General features: G+C 38.1%; 1 protein-coding gene across 1 annotated transcript in view; it reads left to right on the forward strand.

The window, feature by feature from the left end:
• The first annotated feature begins 1,259 nt into the window (after window positions 1-1,259).
• LOC102807292 (gamma-aminobutyric acid type B receptor subunit 2-like) overlaps window positions 1,260-19,033 on the forward strand; it is a 72,653-nt gene continuing 54,879 nt past the window's right edge. The window contains exons 1-10 of the mRNA XM_085498393.1: window positions 1,260-1,466; window positions 1,978-2,115; window positions 4,364-4,534; window positions 4,766-4,867; window positions 4,962-5,027; window positions 5,186-5,377; window positions 5,529-5,750; window positions 6,905-6,968; window positions 7,264-7,353; window positions 7,971-8,127. Coding sequence (XP_085354519.1) covers window positions 1,260-1,466; window positions 1,978-2,115; window positions 4,364-4,534; window positions 4,766-4,867; window positions 4,962-5,027; window positions 5,186-5,377; window positions 5,529-5,750; window positions 6,905-6,968; window positions 7,264-7,353; window positions 7,971-8,127 — 1,409 coding nt within the window. The remainder of the gene's footprint in view (window positions 1,467-1,977; window positions 2,116-4,363; window positions 4,535-4,765; window positions 4,868-4,961; window positions 5,028-5,185; window positions 5,378-5,528; window positions 5,751-6,904; window positions 6,969-7,263; window positions 7,354-7,970; window positions 8,128-19,033) is intronic.

Below are 19,033 nucleotides of genomic sequence, written 5' to 3' on the forward strand. Positions count from 1 at the left end.
TTTAACTTTTTGGATTTCGGCATTCCCATGATGTATCCTTGTAAGGAAAAGATGTATAATAATAAGTTATTACGAGAATACCTCAAAGTATGCACTCAGACAGTACGTCGCACTTTGACCTCCACTGAGCGTTTTAGGCGGGCCTAAATAATAAAGTTTTGACTGTGTGAAAGAACTAAGTTTTATTCTTGTTCATTCAACAACAAAAAAAAATATTAGGGGCGGCCTTAGCCAAGATAAAAACTGCTTGAGTTTGGTATACTAAGACTGTAATATAGTCATTACTCTCTGAGTAACATCGTATTTGCACCGACAGTAACATAACATAACATGATAACTGCAATATTATTCTCAAATATAATTTAAAACCTAGAATTAATAAGCTCTATCTCCAAGCTGCCAAAATAAAGATACAGCATACGTTTAATACATGCATATTAGTGAACCTTCTAGTGTACAATCGAAGTGAGAATAAGAGTTAATGGAAGATGGAATAATTAATTAACATAAGCAACAGTTATCAAAAAGAACGCCGCCAATTTAAGACATGAAATGTATGCAATTGTGGACCATACTATAAAATATCTGACACATATTATATACATTTATATGATTAACTTTGAAACTCAATTGCTCGTTGAGCGCACAGAAATCAATTGTGCGTGGGCTATAGTTATTTTAATTTATACTGTAATATCTGTATCATATTCTAATATCTAAGACTAAAACTGCATCCACTTTGACAGGCGTAGAAACGAGAACTTGGTATTGAAAAATAACTCCCAAATATTTAGTTTCCCTCTACTACACCAACCCCTTTCGTTCTTTCTCTCATTGGGATATATTTATTACACATACATCATGCTGCTGTGACGTCATTTCACGCGGTCTAGATACACGTAGTATGTATATAAGCTGACCTATGGACAGGTTTTTATTTCTTATTTGTGTAAACGAATCCAACTAAAATGAAAAGACGCTGACTTGAGACTTGTTTCGTGAATTCGACGTGAATTGACACAATGCTTGTGATTTTAAAAGAATCCTGATAAGGTTCGAAATTCTTATTGTGTTGTTGTAATGTATATACAGATTAATGGCTGTAATAGGTTTGTTTTCGGAGATATGGGAGCAGTCTGAATAATTTATTTGATGTATGTCCCCCGTGTAGACGTTAGTAAATTAAATATATACCGGAGTACCATCTCACTGCACGCAAAAGATTCACTTGACTCATCTCATACCTAGTGGCAAGAAATATGGATATGGTATATGCTCCGTTTTTCATTCTCTTGGGATCCGTTTGCACTTCAAAAGTACCATTGTACTTAGGCGGTCTATTCCCATTGACTTCTGAGTACCGCTCACAGGTGCTGCATTCAGCTTTCCTGGCAGTAGAGCACGTTAACAGCAATGACGATGTGTTAATCGACTATGAATTGATATTGTTGGCTAATGATACACAGGTAAGAAACAACACGCAGGTCGGTTCTTTGTGTATGCAAATTCAGTTTTTGTGTCTGGAAGTGAACTTCAATAGTACCATGCACATATACTTCATTATTACTATCATACACATCGACGAATTTTGTTGATACCATATAATTGGGAGTCGAGTTCATTATTCCACTCAATATAATAGATGGATTGGACTAGATGTTGGAATTCTCTGCACAAGATATATATGTAGCAGAAATTAAATAATATATTATGGCTACATGAAGATCACTTGATTCGTTTTCCAATAAATTTAAGATTATTGAAATGAAGTATATGTATGTATGACTTCACAATTAGACAATTAGACGTTTCCTTAAATGACTTGCTAACTCGAATGGAAGAAGGACGGTTAATAAAATATAGGTTATCAAAACTTTGGTTCGAATGGTGTGTCTTTCAAATATCGATTACCTATACGTATAATCTCGCTACCCACAGTTAGATGTTTATATTATACATATTATGTATCTTATGTAGGACACAATTGGTGGAACTTTGGACTCCTTATTTTACCAGTTATTCAACCCTCCTACAAAGATCATGATTGTTGGACCCCTGTCTTCAGAGAATGCAGAAGTGACAGCTGAACTCACTGGTATGTGGAACATTCTACAGGTAATTCATGGTTTTAAAATCTAGAACATTCAATAGAATAAGATAAATATAACTAATTGTTCGAATAAAAGTATTTGTTATGTTATGTTACGTGACGTGACAGCACCTATCGAACCAACGACTATGTAACATTTGTAAAGCAAAGCCATTGGACTAATATTATTAGGATCCAGTCGGATGTCTGTTTCATGTTCTTTATTAAAATATTTTTCACTAACGAAATCAATGCAACAATTAAGATATACAACGAACATTTTGTCTTTTTACAATGACACCCAGTTGTGGATTTGTATAACTGAAACTATAAAGAAACATAACTTTTAAAAACAATGTCCATTAATGTCGACCCTCCTCATAAACCTATTGTAATTCTAACTACTGTCTTATACTATGGTACTGGGAAGTATCATAAAGCACGTCTTCACATCTTGGTGATTAATATTAAACGTACAAATAAGAGATGTTTAATTGTCTGATCAATGTCAGCTTGAATAATGCATAGTTTAATCATATAGAGAGGGTATAGATTAATAATATATATTATACATGAAAATATCTACGATAACATTACGATGGTCAATGTCGTACGTCATTGGCAACTGATAACATCTAAACACGTTTTTCTTTTCATCTAAAACTTGTTATCATAACTACACCAAATGCTTATGCACTGTCTTTCGAGTTCGAATATGGGCAATCATCCTAAATTAGACAGAGTAACACATTTGGTGGTCAGAACCAGTGCTGAGATGATCAGATCAAGACACTGAGCTCATGTGTGCAATAAAAAACATTAACATTGTGGCCAAAAAAAAAATACAACAACAAAAAGACGATTGGCAACATCTGTTATTCAAAGTTATTAAGAGGATTATTTCCAAGGCAATGTCTGCAATCAGTGTCACGCTTTACTCGGTTATTACCAATTACACACGTTTTTATTATCACATTGTTGCTTCGAAGCGACACAAGTTGTATTCATGAATTATAAATAAGGCAGATCAATTCGAAAATGTTACTTTCCCGTCTTTCCAATTATATAGTTTCTTTGTCATTGCAGTGTGGATGGAATCACTCACATTTATGTCAATATTTAGTTTGAGAATATGCTACGTCGTCTCAGTCGTAAACTCATAATTAAAAGGTGTTTATCTGTAGAGGCAAGTGCTTGAATTATTAACGAACAAGCAAATCTTCATCCAGGGTCACGTGAATCGGATATGAATTCGCTTATTATCGTAAAATAACCTTATTGTATTTTTTGGTCAAATCAAAACTCTACATAGACAATTTAGGAGATCAGATGTTCTAATGTTGTTGATGAGGTAAAATAGCGAACGTACACTTCTGGCTGAATCATCGCAATAACACGCGATATGTGGCTAATTAGCAGCATTTAGCTGGAATTGACAGCTTACATAATTATTAATCAAATAAATTATTTCTTAAGCTTTTTCCGAAATACAGCCGTAAAAACGGTGACAATAGATTAGACATTGCCGATAATTTGTGTTGTTATTGTTATCTGAGGATGAGACTATTATTTGAAGCACCCTTTAGACTTGTTGAACGCCATAAGTGTATCTATCTGTCACTTGAAGCGATACATAGAAAATGGTATTGCCAGGCTTACCTCAACAAACAATCTTGAAAGTGAAATGCATTCCATAAAAATGATAATTCAAAATGTTTATACATGTTAGGGTCTGTCATGTACTATTTTGGTTAGTTTGTTTGTTTATTTGTTAGTTTTGTACGTCTGCTGTCAAGGGTAGCTTTGAAAGTTGTTGACTAATTTTACGATTTTTTTGAGGGATTGTCATTGTCTATAGAATTTTGAAAGGAACAGAAGCTGTTTTATCATGACTTTTTTTAGGCCGGCCGTCCTTGAAACAAGAACAATGTTTGTCATGGCAGAATGACCTTTCGGCGATATTCTTCACCATAGTCAGATAAGGTGATTGTGAGAGAGATTTGCACTTGTGTAGCGCCTTCCAGGAATTCGTGTGTGATTGATGTGTATATCTCTTGTATGCGACCAAATGTCTCGGCGTTCAATAATTTAATACTTGTACATGGCGGTGTTAACATGGAACCATAATAACATGCAAAACAGTGCTATGTGTATTAACACAAATTGCTACGTCATATTGACATTCATACGTTTGACACTGTGTACGAGATGGGATTGTTTATAAGAATTAAAAAATCTTAATTTGACATTACAGTTATTACTTCCAATTGTTAGGTTTCCTATGCTGGTTCTGCTCCGTCGTTGTCGAATCGAGCAAAATATCCATATTTCTTTCGTACATTATCTTCAATGGAAGAGTTCAATGCAGCCATCTTAACTTTTCTAAAACAGTTCCAATGGGAACATATTGCAGTATTGCATGAAATCAAAGAACCGTTTACATCAGTAAGTCAGTCTACAAATTTATACACATAATAACCGGAATGCATATCGTCGTCACGTGATCGCATACATATTATTTATCTCTGTCTCTTATTATGAGCTCCTGTCATTAACGTTATAATCCTAGTTATAGTTCTCTATGATATATTACACATATATTACACATGTGTTACACATATATTACACGTTGGAATCGCAAATACTTCTACTACTAATATAATCTCACTCTTATAGACTTCCAGCAACTTATTAGTTCGTCTTGCTCAGGCAAATTTTAGTATCATAGCTTCAGAGTCTTTTGCAGCGAAGCCCACTGAACAAATTCGCCAATTAAAGGTGAGTCATGTCAATGTTTACATAATTTCATAAATCCTTAGTTATTTTTAAGGTGTCAATTTTATGATTATATATTTTTGTTTTTTCCCTTCAGATAAAAGATGCAAGAGTAATAGTGGGTACTTTTGGTCCAGATTCGGCAAACAAAGTATTTTGTGAGGTACTGGTATTTTAGTATAGCATTTTGCGTTGTCATAACAAAGTGCGCGTTATTCATAGTAGATTGGAAACTCACATCTATAACGGAAAGTGAGACAAGTGCATACTTTAAGGTACTGTCACGATAACTTTATTAATATGTATTCCCCTGAATTGTAGGCATATAAACGAGGATTATACGGTCCAAAGTACGTCTGGATTATTCCTGGATTCTTTGTTCCGGAATGGTGGACCCAAGGGTTGGATAATTTGGATTGCACAGAAGACGAAATGCGGTTAGCTGTTGATGGCTATTTCAGCATAGTATGGGCAACATGGAGTAAAGATTCCAGGCATAGCATCTCAGGACAGGTATTAACAGTGCCCTTAATACCATAAGTACCAGTTAACAAATTGTATGTCAAATGTCAACAATCACATTAACATCTAATCACACAGTGAATGTATCTAAAAGAATGTGAATGGGATAAATAAATTGATATACACATACATACATTTGCAGACAGCTGTAGACTTCAAAGAAGAAATCACTGCGATGCTAAACACTGATAATTTACACGTACTACTTCCATGTGTTTACGACGCCATATGGGCATGTACTCTTGCATTAAACAATACTATCTTGCCAACTGGAAAATCTCTCGAAACGTTCACATACAGGGACAAGGAAACGACCGACATGTTGAAAGAACAAATGGATCATACAGAGTTTCTAGGTGTTTCAGTAAGTCGTGTATTTCTTGTTTGAATATAGCTCATCAGATGTTGTGACATAGTTGAAATTCAAAGTATCTGAAGTTGTACAATTGGCCATACGATATAAACGTATCTGAAATTGCGCAATTGGTCATACGATATAAAAGTATTTGAAATCGCACAATTTGCCATACGATATAAAATTATCTGAAAATTGTGCAATTGGCCATATGATATAAAAGTATCTGAAACCGCACAATTTGCCATACGATATAAAAGTATTTGAAATCGCACAATTGGCCATACGATATAAAATTATCTGAAATTGCGCAATTAGCCATACGATATAAAAGTATCTGAAATTGCGCAATTGGCCATACGATATAAATTATCTGAAAATTGTGCAATTGGCCATACGATATAAAAGTATATGAAATCGCGAAATTGGCCATACGATATAAAAGTATCTAAAATTGCGCAATTGGCCATACGGTATAAAAGTATCTGAAATCGCGTAATTGGGCATACGATATAAAATTATCTGAATTTGCGCAATTAGCCATACGATATAAAATTATCTGAAAATGCGCAATTGGTCATACGATATAAAAGTATTTGAAATCGCACAATTGGCCATACTATATAACAGTAACTGAAATTGCACAATTTTTCATACGATATAAAAGTATTTGAAATCGCACAATTGACCATACTATATAACAGTATCTAAAATTGCACAATTTTTCATACGATATAAAAGTATCTGAAATTGCGCAATTTTTCATACGATATAAAAGGATTTGAAATCGCGCTATTGGTCATACGATATAAAAGTATATGAAATCGCGCAATTGACCATACGATATAAAAGTACCTGAAATCGCAAAATTAGCCATATGATATAAAAGTATCTAAAGTCGCGCAATTGGCCATACGATATAAAAGTATCTAAAATCGCGCAATTAGCCATACGATATAAAAGTATTTGAAGTCGCGCAATTGGTCATACGATCTGAAAGTATCTGAAATCGCGCAATTAGCCATACAATATGAAAGTATCTGAATCGCGCAATTGGTCATACGATATGAAAGTATCTGAAATCGCACAATTAGCCATACGATATAAAAATATCTGAAATTACGCAATTGGCCATACGTCATTGATTAACTGCACTATTTCAGGGTCCAGTGGCTTTTACCGAACACGGTGATAGAAGGGGAGTAATATCTGTTGAACAAAACCGAGGTACGTAATTCACCGATCTATGGGGAAGCATCAATAGAATAAATTGAACGATTGTGTGTGCAGACCATATACATTTACCAATGTAACATTATATACAGCGCAATTACAATGTGATTTTTGGATTACGTAAATGTACGTCACGTCTGCAACGGCAACACGGGATTGATTACCGTGCAGTTACACTTGAAGAGGTAATTGTTGAAATGTGGTGACACCTTTTTCATTTGTAAAGTGATTAAATATGTACATTCTTATGTATTATAACAGAATTATCGGATTATGCAATTGCTTTCAGGCTTCGTTGAAGTAGAAATCGGTAGATACTACGCTGACACAGAAGACATTGTTTGGAGTTTTACTTATGATGAAATCTGGCAAACCCATGGTTAGTATAATATTGAATGGAACACCATGTTTTAAACATCGAAAATAACAATAATTCCAGATCAGATTTAGGGGATTGATTGGTATACATATGATTATGATTCGCGTAACAAATTCACATTGCAGCACCCACGTGGACCTTGATTTATTTTTTGATTTACCGAAAATTCAAAAATCAGGCAACTGATATTGTACTAGTACAAAAAATATGTGGTGACGTCATTTAATACTATGTAATATATTGTTATATGTATTTTTGTTCAAAAAAACGCATGATACTATAAATGAATATTTCACATATAAAATGTGGCAAATTAAAACATTTGTTAACGATTGAGACAGTGTGTCGTCTGTCCGGGTTGCCAGTGTGTCTCAGCGTCAAGTACATATTCTACGGTCAATAAAGCCCTAACAGTTGCACTAGTCGGCTTTTGAAATATGCTTTATCGCCGGGAATAAACCACAAAACAGAAACTAATGCTTTATAATAAGAACAATTTAGTTAGAAATGTAGTGCTCGCCTGTAAATCTCACATATAATCGACTTTTTATCCAATATAGTGTTGTAGGTAGCTCATTATTGTTATAAATTTAATATTAAAACACATCGTATTACAGGTGGCAAGTCTCCGGCCGACAGCGATAGAACCATCTTCACAGTACATCTCATCACAGTGTCAAACTCTGCATCATATATGATGGTGTTTCTATCTGCATGTGGTGTTCTGATTGCGTTGGGTTTTCTTTTTTTTAATGTTATCCACAGAAATAAAAGGTAGGGGTGAAAACCATGAAACGCCGTAACTGTCTTCGTTAGCATATACGTATGACGACATATATATGGTAAAACCTTTGTTTTGGATGGTTACACAATATGTTCAATTGTGATACTTTTGTGCTGTATGGACCAATCCTTTTGTTGTATAGTCGCACCATTGCGTTCAGTAGTGAGACCATTGCGTCGTATGGCCGCACATTTGCGTTGTATGGTCCAAACATTGGGTTCAGTAGTGAGACTGTTGTGTTGTATGGTCCAACCATTGTGTTCAGTAGTGAGACTGTTGTGTTGTATGGTCCAACCAGTGTGTTCAGTAGTGAGACTGTTGTCTTGTATGGTCCAACCATTGTGTTCAGTAGTGAGACTGTTGTCTTGTATGGCCCAACCATTGTGTTCAGTAGTGAGACTGTTGTGTTGTATGGTCCAACTATTGTGTTCAGTAGTGAGACTGTTGTGTTGTATGGTCCAACAATTATGTTCTGTAATGAGACTGTTGTGTTGTATGGTCCAACCATTGTGTTCAGTAGTGAGACTGTTGTGTTGTATGGTCCAACCATTGTGTTCAGTAGTGAGACTGTTGTCTTGTATGGTCCAACCATTGTGTTCAGTAGTGAGACTGTTGTCTTGTATGGCCCAACCATTGTGTTCAGTAGTGAGACTGTTGTGTTGTATGGTCCAACTATTGTGTTCAGTAGTGAGACTGTTGTGTTGTATGGTCCAACAATTATGTTCTGTAATGAGACTGTTGTGTTGTATGGTCCAACCATTATGTTCAGTAGTGAGACTATTGTGTTGTATGGTCCAACCATTATGTTCAGTAGTGAGACTGTTGTGTTGTATGGTCCAACTATTGTGTTCAGTAGTGAGACTGTTGTGTTGTATGGTCCAACCATTGTGTTCAGTAGTGAGACTGTTGTGTTGTATGGTCCAACCATTATGTTCAGTAGTGAGACTGTTGTCTTGTATGGCCCAACCATTATGTTCAGTAGTGAGACTGTTGTGTTGTATGGTCCAACCATTGTGTTCAGTAGTGAGACTGTTGTGTTGTATGGTCCAACCATTATGTTCAGTAGTGAGACTGTTGTGTTGTATGGTACAACCATTGTGTTCAGTAGTGAGACTGTTGTGTTGTATGGTCCAACTATTGTGTCCAGTAGTGAGACTGTTGTGTTGTATGGTACAAACATTGTGTTCAGTAGTGAGACTGTTGTGTTGTATGGTACAACCATTGTGTTCAGTAGTGAGACTGTTGTGTTGTATGGTACAACCATTGTGTTCAGTAGTGAGGCTGTTGTGTTGTATGGTCCAACCATTGTGTTCAGTAGTGAGACTGTTGTGTTGTATGGTACAACCATTATGTTCAGTAGTGAGACTGTTGTGTTGTATGGTCCAACCATTATGTTCAGTAGTGAGACTGTTGTGTTGTATGGTCCAACCATTGTGTTCAGTAGTGAGACTGTTGAGTTGTATGGTCCAACCATTGTGTTCAGTAGTGAGACTGTTGTGTTGTATGGTACAACCATTGTGTTCAGTAGTGAGACTGTTGTGTTGTATGGTCCAACTATTGTGTTCAGCAGTGAGACTGTTGTGTTGTATGGTACAAACATTGTGTTCAGTAGTGAGACTGTTGTGTTGTATGGTACAAACATTGTGTTCAGTAGTGAGACTGTTGTGCTGCATGGTCCAACCATTATGTTCAGTAGTGAGACTGTTGTGTTGTATGGTCCAACCATTATGTTCAGTAGTGAGACTATTGTGTTGTATGGTCCAACCATTATGTTCAGTAGTGAGACTGTTGTGTTGTATGGTCCAACTATTGTGTTCAGTAGTGAGACTGTTGTGTTGTATGGTCCAACCATTGTGTTCAGTAGTGAGACTGTTGTGTTGTATGGTCCAACCATTATGTTCTGTAGTGAGACTGTTGTGTTGTATGGTCCAAATATTATGTTCAGTAGCGAGACTGTTGTGCTGTATGGTCCAACCATTGTGTTCAGTAGTGAGACTGTTGTGTTGTATGGTCCAACCATTGTGTTCAGTAGTGAGACTGTTGTGTTGTATGGTCCAAACATTGTGTTCAGTAGTGAGACTGTTGTGTTGTATGGTACAACCATTGTGTTCAGTAGTAAGACTGTTGTGTTGTATGGTCCAACTATTGTGTTCAGTAGTGAGACTGTTGTGTTGTATGGTACAAACATTGTGTTCAGTAGTGAGACTGTTGTGTTGTATGGTACAACCATTGTGTTCAGTAGTGAGACTGTTGTGTTGCATGGTCCAACCATTATGTTCAGTAGTGAGACTGTTATTTTGTATGGTCCAACCATTATGTTCAGTAGTGAGACTATTGTGTTGTATGGTCCAACCATTATGTTCAGTAGTGAGACTGTTGTGTTGTATGGTCCAACTATTGTGTTCAGTAGTGAGACTGTTGTGTTGTATGGTCCAACCATTGTGTTCAGTAGTGAGACTGTTGTCTTGTATGGCCCAACCATTATGTTCAGTAGTGAGACTGTTGTGTTGTATGGTCCAACCATTATGTTCTGTAGTGAGACTGTTGTGTTGTATGGTCCAAATATTATGTTCAGTAGTGAGACTGTTGTGATGTATGGTCCAACCATTGTGTTCAGTAGTGAGACTGTTGTGTTGTATGGTCCAACCATTGTGTTCAGTAGTGAGACTGTTGTGTTGTATGGTCCAACCATTGTGTTCAGTAGTGAGACTGTTGTCTTGTATGGCCCAACCATTATGTTCAGTAGTGAGACTGTTGTGTTGTATGGTCCAACCATTATGTTCTGTAGTGAGACTGTTATGTTGTATGGTCCAAATATTATGTTCAGTAGTGAGACTGTTGTGCAGTATGGTCCAACCATTGTGTTCAGTAGTGAGACTGTTGTGTTGTATGGTACAACCATTGTGTTCAGTAGTGAGACTGTTGTGTTGCATGGTCCAACCATTATGTTCAGTAGTGAGACTGTTGTGTTGTATGGTGCAACCATTATGTTCAGTAGTGAGACTATTGTGTTGTATGGTGCAACCATTATGTTCAGTAGTGAGACTGTTGTGTTGTATGGTCCAACTATTGTGTTCAGTAGTGAGACTGTTGTGTTGTATGGTCCAACCATTGTGTTCAGTAGTGAGACTGTTGTCTTGTATGGCCCAACCATTATGTTCAGTAGTGAGACTGTTGTGTTGTATGGTCCAACCATTATGTTCTGTAGCGAGACTGTTGTGTTGTATGGTCCAAATATTATGTTCAGTAGTGAGACTGTTGTGCTGTATGGTCCAACCATTGTGTTCAGTAGTGAGACTGTTGTGTTGTATGGTCCAACCATTATGTTCAGTAGTGAGACTGTTGTGTTGTATGGTCCAGCCATTATGTTCAGTAGTGAGACTGTTGTTGTGTATGGTCCAACCATTATGTTCAGTAGTGAGACTGTTGTGCTGTATGGTCCAACCATTATGTTCAGTAGTGAGACTGTTGTGCTGTATGGTCCAACCATTATGTTCAGTAGTGAGACTGTTGTGCTGTATGGTCCAACCATTATGTTCAGTAGTGAGACTGTTGTGCTGTATGGTCCAACCATTATGTTCAGTAGTAAGACTGTTGTGCTGTATGGTCCAACCATTATGTTCAGTAGTGAGTCTATTGTGTTGTATGGTCCAACCTTTATGTTCAGTAGTGAGACTGTTGTGCTGTATGGCCCAACCATTATGTTCAGTAGTGAGACTGTTGTGCTGTATGGTCCAACCATTATGTTCAGTAGTGAGACTGTTGTGTTGTATGGTCCAACCATTATGTTCAGTAGTGAGACTGTTGTGTTGTATGGTCCAACCATTATGTTCAGTAGTGAGACTGTTTTGTATGGTCCAACCATTATGTTCAGTAGTGAGACTGTTGTGTTGTATGGTACAACCATTGTGTTCAGTAGTGAGACGGTTATGTTGCATGGTACAACCATTGTGTTCAGTAGTGAGTAAGTTGTGTTGTATGGTACAACCATTGTGTTCAGTAGTGAGACTGTTATGTTGTATGGTCCAACTATTGTGTTCAGTAGTGAGACTGTTGTGTTGTATGGTCCAACCATTGTGTTCAGTAGTGAGACTGTTGTGTTGTATGGTCCAACTATTGTGTTCAGTAGTGAGACTATTGTGTTGTATGGTGCAACCATTATGTTCAGTAGTGAGACTGTTGTGTTGTATGGTCCAACTATTGTGTTCAGTAGTGAGACTGTTGTGTTGTATGGTCCAACCATTGTGTTCAGTAGTGAGACTGTTGTCTTGTATGGCCCAACCATTATGTTCAGTAGTGAGACTGTTGTGTTGTGTGGTCCAACCATTATGTTCTGTAGTGAGACTGTTGTGTTGTATGGTCCAAATATTATGTTCAGTAGTGAGACTGTTGTGCTGTATGGTCCAACCATTGTGTTCAGTAGTGAGACTGTTGTGTTGTATGGTCCAACCATTATGTTCAGTAGTGAGACTGTTGTGTTGTATGGTCCAGCCATAATGTTCTGTAGTGAGACTGTTGTTGTGCATGGTCCAACCATTATGTTCAGTAGTGAGACTGTTGTGCTGTATGGTCCAACCATTATGTTCAGTAGTGAGACTGTTGTGCTGTATGGTCCAACCATTATGTTCAGTAGTGAGACTGTTGTGCTGTATGGTCCAACCATTATGTTCAGTAGTGAGACTGTTGTGCTGTATGGTCCAACCATTATGTTCAGTAGTAAGACTGTTGTGCTGTATGGTCCAACCATTATGTTCAGTAGTGAGTCTATTGTGTTGTATGGTCCAACCTTTATGTTCAGTAGTGAGACTGTTGTGCTGTATGGCCCAACCATTATGTTCAGTAGTGAGACTGTTGTGCTGTATGGTCCAACCATTATGTTCAGTAGTGAGACTGTTGTGTTGTATGGTCCAACCATTATGTTCAGTAGTGAGACTGTTGTGTTGTATGGTCCAACCATTATGTTCAGTAGTGAGACTGTTTTGTATGGTCCAACCATTATGTTCAGTAGTGAGACTGTTGTGTTGTATGGTACAACCATTGTGTTCAGTAGTGAGACTGTTATGTTGCATGGTACAACCATTGTGTTCAGTAGTGAGTAAGTTGTGTTGTATGGTACAACCATTGTGTTCAGTAGTGAGACTGTTATGTTGTATGGTCCAACTATTGTGTTCAGTAGTGAGACTGTTGTGTTGTATGGTCCAACCATTGTGTTCAGTAGTGAGACTGTTGTGTTGTATGGTCCAACTATTGTGTTCAGTAGTGAGACTGTTGTGTTGTATGGTCCAATCATTGTGTTCAGTAGTGAGACTGTTGTGTTGTATGGTCCAACCATTATGTTCAGTAGTGAGACTGTTGTCTTGTATGGACCAACCATTATGTTCAGTAGTGAGACTGTTGTATGGTCCAACCATTATGTTCTGTAATGAGACTGTTGTGTTGTATGGTCCAAACATTGTGTTCAGTAGTGAGGCTGTTGTGTTGTATGGTCCAACTATTGTGTTCAGTAGTGAGACTGTTGTGTTGTATGGTCCAACCATTGTGTTCAGTAGTGAGACTGTTGTCTTGTATGGCCCAAACATTATGTTCAGTAGTGAGACTGTTGTGTTGTATGGTCCAACCATTGTGTTCAGTAGTGAGACTGTTGTGTTGTATGGTCCAACTATTGTGTTCAGTAGTGAGACTGTTGTGTTGTATGGTCCAACCATTGTGTTCAGTAGTGAGACTGTTGAGTTGCATGGTCCAACCATTATGTTCAGTAGTGAGACTGTTGTGTTGTATATTCCAACTATTGTGTTCAGTAGTGCGACTGTTGTGTTGTATGGTACATACATTGTGTTCAGTAGTGAGACTGTTGTGTTGTATGGTACAACCATTGTGTTCAGTAGTGAGACTGTTGTGTTGTATGGTACAACCATTGTGTTCAGTAGTGAGACTGTTGTGTTGTATGGTCCAACCATTGTGTTCAGTAGTGAGACTGTTGTGTTGTATGGTACAACCATTATGTTCAGTAGTGAGACTGTTGTGTTGTATGGTACAACCATTGTGTTCAGTAGTGAGACTATTGAGTTGCATGGTCCAACCATTATGTTCAGTAGTGAGACTGTTGTGTTGTATGGTGCAACCATTATGTTCAGTAGTGAGACTATTGTGTTGTATTGAGCAACCATTATGTTCTGTAGTGAGACTGTTGTGTTGTATGGTCCAACCATTATGTTCTGTAGTGAGACTGTTGTGTTGTATGGTCCAAATATTATGTTCAGTAGTGAGACTGTTGTGCTGTATGGTCCAACCATTGTGTTCAGTAGTGAGACTGTTGTGTTGTATGGTCCAACCATTATGTTCAGTAGTGAGACTGTTGTGTTGTATGGTCCAGCCATTATGTTCAGTAGTGAGACTGTTGTTGTGTATGGTCCAACCATTATGTTCAGTAGTGAGACTGTTGTGCTGTATGGTCCAACCATTATGTTCAGTAGTGAGACTGTTGTGCTGTATGGTCCAACCATTATGTTCAGTAGTGAGACTGTTGTGCTGTATGGTCCAACCATTATGTTCAGTAGTGAGACTGTTGTGCTGTATGGTCCAACCATTATGTTCAGTAGTAAGACTGTTGTGCTGTATGGTCCAACCATTATGTTCAGTAGTGAGTCTATTGTGTTGTATGGTCCAACCTTTATGTTCAGTAGTGAGACTGTTGTGCTGTATGGCCCAACCATTATGTTCAGTAGTGAGACTGTTGTGCTGTATGGACCAACCATTATGTTCAGTAGTGAGACTGTTGTGTTGTATGGTCCAACCATTATGTTCAGTAGTGAGACTGTTGTGTTGTATGGTCCAACCATTATGTTCAGTAGTGAGACTGTTTTGTATGGTCCAACCATTATGTTCAGTAGTGAGACTGTTGTGTTGTATGGTACAACCATTGTGTTCAGTAGTGAGACTGTTATGTTGCATGGTACAACCATTGTGTTCAGTAGTGAGTAAGTTGTGTTGTATGGTACAACCATTGTGTTCAGTAGTGAGACTGTTATGTTGTATGGTCCAACTATTGTGTTCAGTAGTGAGACTGTTGTGTTGTATGGTCCAACCATTGTGTTCAGTAGTGAGACTGTTGTGTTGTATGGTCCAACTATTGTGTTCAGTAGTGAGACTGTTGTGTTGTATGGTCCAATCATTGTGTTCAGTAGTGAGACTGTTGTGTTGTATGGTCCAACCATTATATTCAGTAGTGAGACTGTTGTCTTGTATGGACCAACCATTATGTTCAGTAGTGAGACTGTTGTATGGTCCAACCATTATGTTCTGTAATGAGACTGTTGTGTTGTATGGTCCAAACATTGTGTTCAGTAGTGAGACTGTTGTGTTGTATGGTCCAACTATTGTGTTCAGTAGTGAGACTGTTGTGTTGTATGGTCCAACCATTGTGTTCAGTAGTGAGACTGTTGTCTTGTATGGCCCAAACATTATGTTCAGTAGTGAGACTGTTGTGTTGTATGGTCCAACCATTGTGTTCAGTAGTGAGACTGTTGTGTTATATGGTCCAACTATTGTGTTCAGTAGTGAGACTGTTGTGTTGTATGGTCCAACCATTGTGTTCAGTAGTGAGACTGTTGAGTTGCATGGTCCAACCATTATGTTCAGTAGTGAGACTGTTGTGTTGTATATTCCAACTATTGTGTTCAGTAGTGCGACTGTTGTGTTGTATGGTACATACATTGTGTTCAGTAGTGAGACTGTTGTGTTGTATGGTACAACCATTGTGTTCAGTAGTGAGACTGTTGTGTTGTATGGTACAACCATTGTGTTCAGTAGTGAGACTGTTGTGTTGTATGGTCCAACCATTGTGTTCAGTAGTGAGACTGTTGTGTTGTATGGTACAACCATTATGTTCAGTAGTGAGACTGTTGTGTTGTATGGTACAACCATTGTGTTCAGTAGTGAGACTGTTGAGTTGCATGGTCCAACCATTATGTTCAGTAGTGAGACTGTTGTGTTGTATGGTGCAACCATTATGTTCAGTAGTGAGACTATTGTGTTGTATTGAGCAACCATTATGTTCAGTAGTGAGACTGTTGTGTTGTATGGTCCAACTATTGTGTTCAGTAGTGAGACTGTTGTGTTGTATGGTCCAACCATTGTGTTCAGTAGTGAGACTGTTGTCTTGTATGGCCCAACCATTATGTTCAGTAGTGAGACTGTTGTGTTGTATGGTCCAAATATTATGTTCAGTAGCGAGACTGTTGTGCTGTATGGTCCAACCATTGTGTTCAGTAGTGAGACTGTTGTGTTGTATGGTCCAACCATTGTGTTCAGTAGTGAGACTGTTGTGTTGTATGGTCCAAACATTGTGTTCAGTAGTGAGACTGTTGTGTTGTATGGTCCAACCATTGTGTTCAGTAGTGAGACTGTTGTGTTGTATGGTCCAAACATTGTGTTCAGTAGTGAGACTGTTGTGTTGTATGGTACAACCATTGTGTTCAGTAGTAAGACTGTTGTGTTGTATGGTCCAACCATTATGTTCAGTAGTGAGACTGTTGTGCTGTATGGTCCAACCATTATGTTCAGTAGTGAGACTGTTATGTTGTATGGTCCAACCATTATGTTCAGTAGTGAGACTATTGTGTTGTATGGTCCAACCATTATGTTCAGTAGTGAGACTGTTGTGTTGTATGGTCCAACTATTGTGTTCAGTAGTGAGACTGTTGTGTTGTATGGTCCAACCATTGTGTTCAGTAGTGAGACTGTTGTCTCGTATGGCCCAACCATTATGTTCAGTAGTGAGACTGTTGGGTTGTATGGTCCAAATATTGTGTTCAGTAGTGAGACTGTTGTGTTGTATGGTCCAACCATTGTGTTCAGTAGTGAGACTGTTGTGTTGTATGGTCCAACTATTGTGTTCAGTAGTGAGACTGTTGTGTTGTATGGTCCAATCATTGTGTTCAGTAGTGAGACTGTTGTGTTGTATGGTCCAATCATTATGTTCAGTAGTGAGACTGTTGTCTTGTATGGACCAACCATTATGTTCAGTAGTGAGACTGTTGTATGGTCCAACCATTATGTTCTGTAATGAGACTGTTGTGTTGTATGGTCCAAACATTGTGTTCAGTAGTGAGACTGTTGTGTTGTATGGTCCAACTATTGTGTTCAGTAGTGAGACTGTTGTGTTGTATGGTCCAACCATTGTGTTCAGTAGTGAGACTGTTGTCTTGTATGGCCCAAACATTATGTTCAGTAGTGAGACTGTTGTGTTGTATGGGCCAACCATTGGTTTCAGTAGTGAGACTGTTGTGTTGTATGGTCCAACTATTGTGTTCAGTAGTGAGACTGTTGTGTTGTATGGTCCAACCATTGTGTTCAGTAGTGAGACTGTTGAGTTGCATGGTCCAACCATTATGTTCAGTAGTGAGACTGTTGTGTTGTATATTCCAACTATTGTGTTCAGTAGTGCGACTGTTGTGTTGTATGGTACATACATTGTGTTCAGTAGTGAGACTGTTGTGTTGTATGGTACAACCATTGTGTTCAGTAGTGAGACTGTTGTGTTGTATGGTACAACCATTGTGTTCAGTAGTGAGACTGTTGTGTTGTATGGTCCAACCATTGTGTTCAGTAGTGAGACTGTTGTGTTGTATGGTACAACCATTATGTTCAGTAGTGAGACTGTTGTGTTGTATGGTACAACCATTGTGTTCAGTAGTGAGACTGTTGAGTTGCATGGTCCAACCATTATGTTCAGTAGTGAGACTGTTGTGTTGTATGGTGCAACCATTATGTTCAGTAGTGAGACTATTGTGTTGTATTGAGCAACCATTATGTTCAGTAGTGAGACTGTTGTGTTGTATGGTCCAACCATTATGTTCTGTAGTGAGACTGTTGTGTTGTATGGTCCAAATATTATGTTCAGTAGTGAGACTGTTGTGCTGTATGGTCCAACCATTGTGTTCAGTAGTGAGACTGTTGTGTTGTATGGTCCAACCATTATGTTCAGTAGTGAGACTGTTGTGTTGTATGGTCCAGCCATTATGTTCAGTAGTGAGACTGTTGTTGTGTATGGTCCAACCATTATGTTCAGTAGTGAGACTGTTGTGCTGTATGGTCCAACCATTATGTTCAGTAGTGAGACTGTTGTGCTGTATGGTCCAACCATTATGTTCAGTAGTGAGACTGTTGTGCTGTATGGTCCAACCATTATGTTCAGTAGTGAGACTGTTGTGCTGTATGGTCCAACCATTATGTTCAGTAGTAAGACTGTTGTGCTGTATGGTCCAACCATTATGTTCAGTAGTGAGTCTATTGTGTTGTATGGTCCAACCTTTATGTTCAGTAGTGAGACTGTTGTGCTGTATGGCCCAACCATTATGTTCAGTAGTGAGACTGTTGTGCTGTATGGTCCAACCATTATGTTCAGTAGTGAGACTGTTGTGTTGTATGGTCCAACCATTATGTTCAGTAGTGAGACTGTTGTGTTGTATGGTCCAACCATTATGTTCAGTAGTGAGACTGTTTTGTATGGTCCAACCATTATGTTCAGTAGTGAGACTGTTGTGTTGTATGGTACAACCATTGTGTTCAGTAGTGAGACTGTTATGTTGCATGGTACAACCATTGTGTTCAGTAGTGAGTAAGTTGTGTTGTATGGTACAACCATTGTGTTCAGTAGTGAGACTGTTGTGTTGTATGGTCCAATCATTGTGTTCAGTAGTGAGACTGTTGTCTTGTATGGACCAACCATTATGTTCAGTAGTGAGACTGTTGTATGGTCCAACCATTATGTTCTGTAATGAGACTGTTGTGTTGTATGGTCCAAACATTGTGTTCAGTAGTGAGACTGTTGTGTTGTATGGTCCAACTATTGTGTTCAGTAGTGAGACTGTTGTGTTGTATGGTCCAACCATTGTG

This window comes from Saccoglossus kowalevskii, chromosome 4 (genome assembly GCF_978046115.1).
Source record: "Saccoglossus kowalevskii chromosome 4, keSacKowa6.1, whole genome shotgun sequence".
Taxonomy (NCBI): Eukaryota; Metazoa; Hemichordata; class Enteropneusta; family Harrimaniidae; genus Saccoglossus; species Saccoglossus kowalevskii.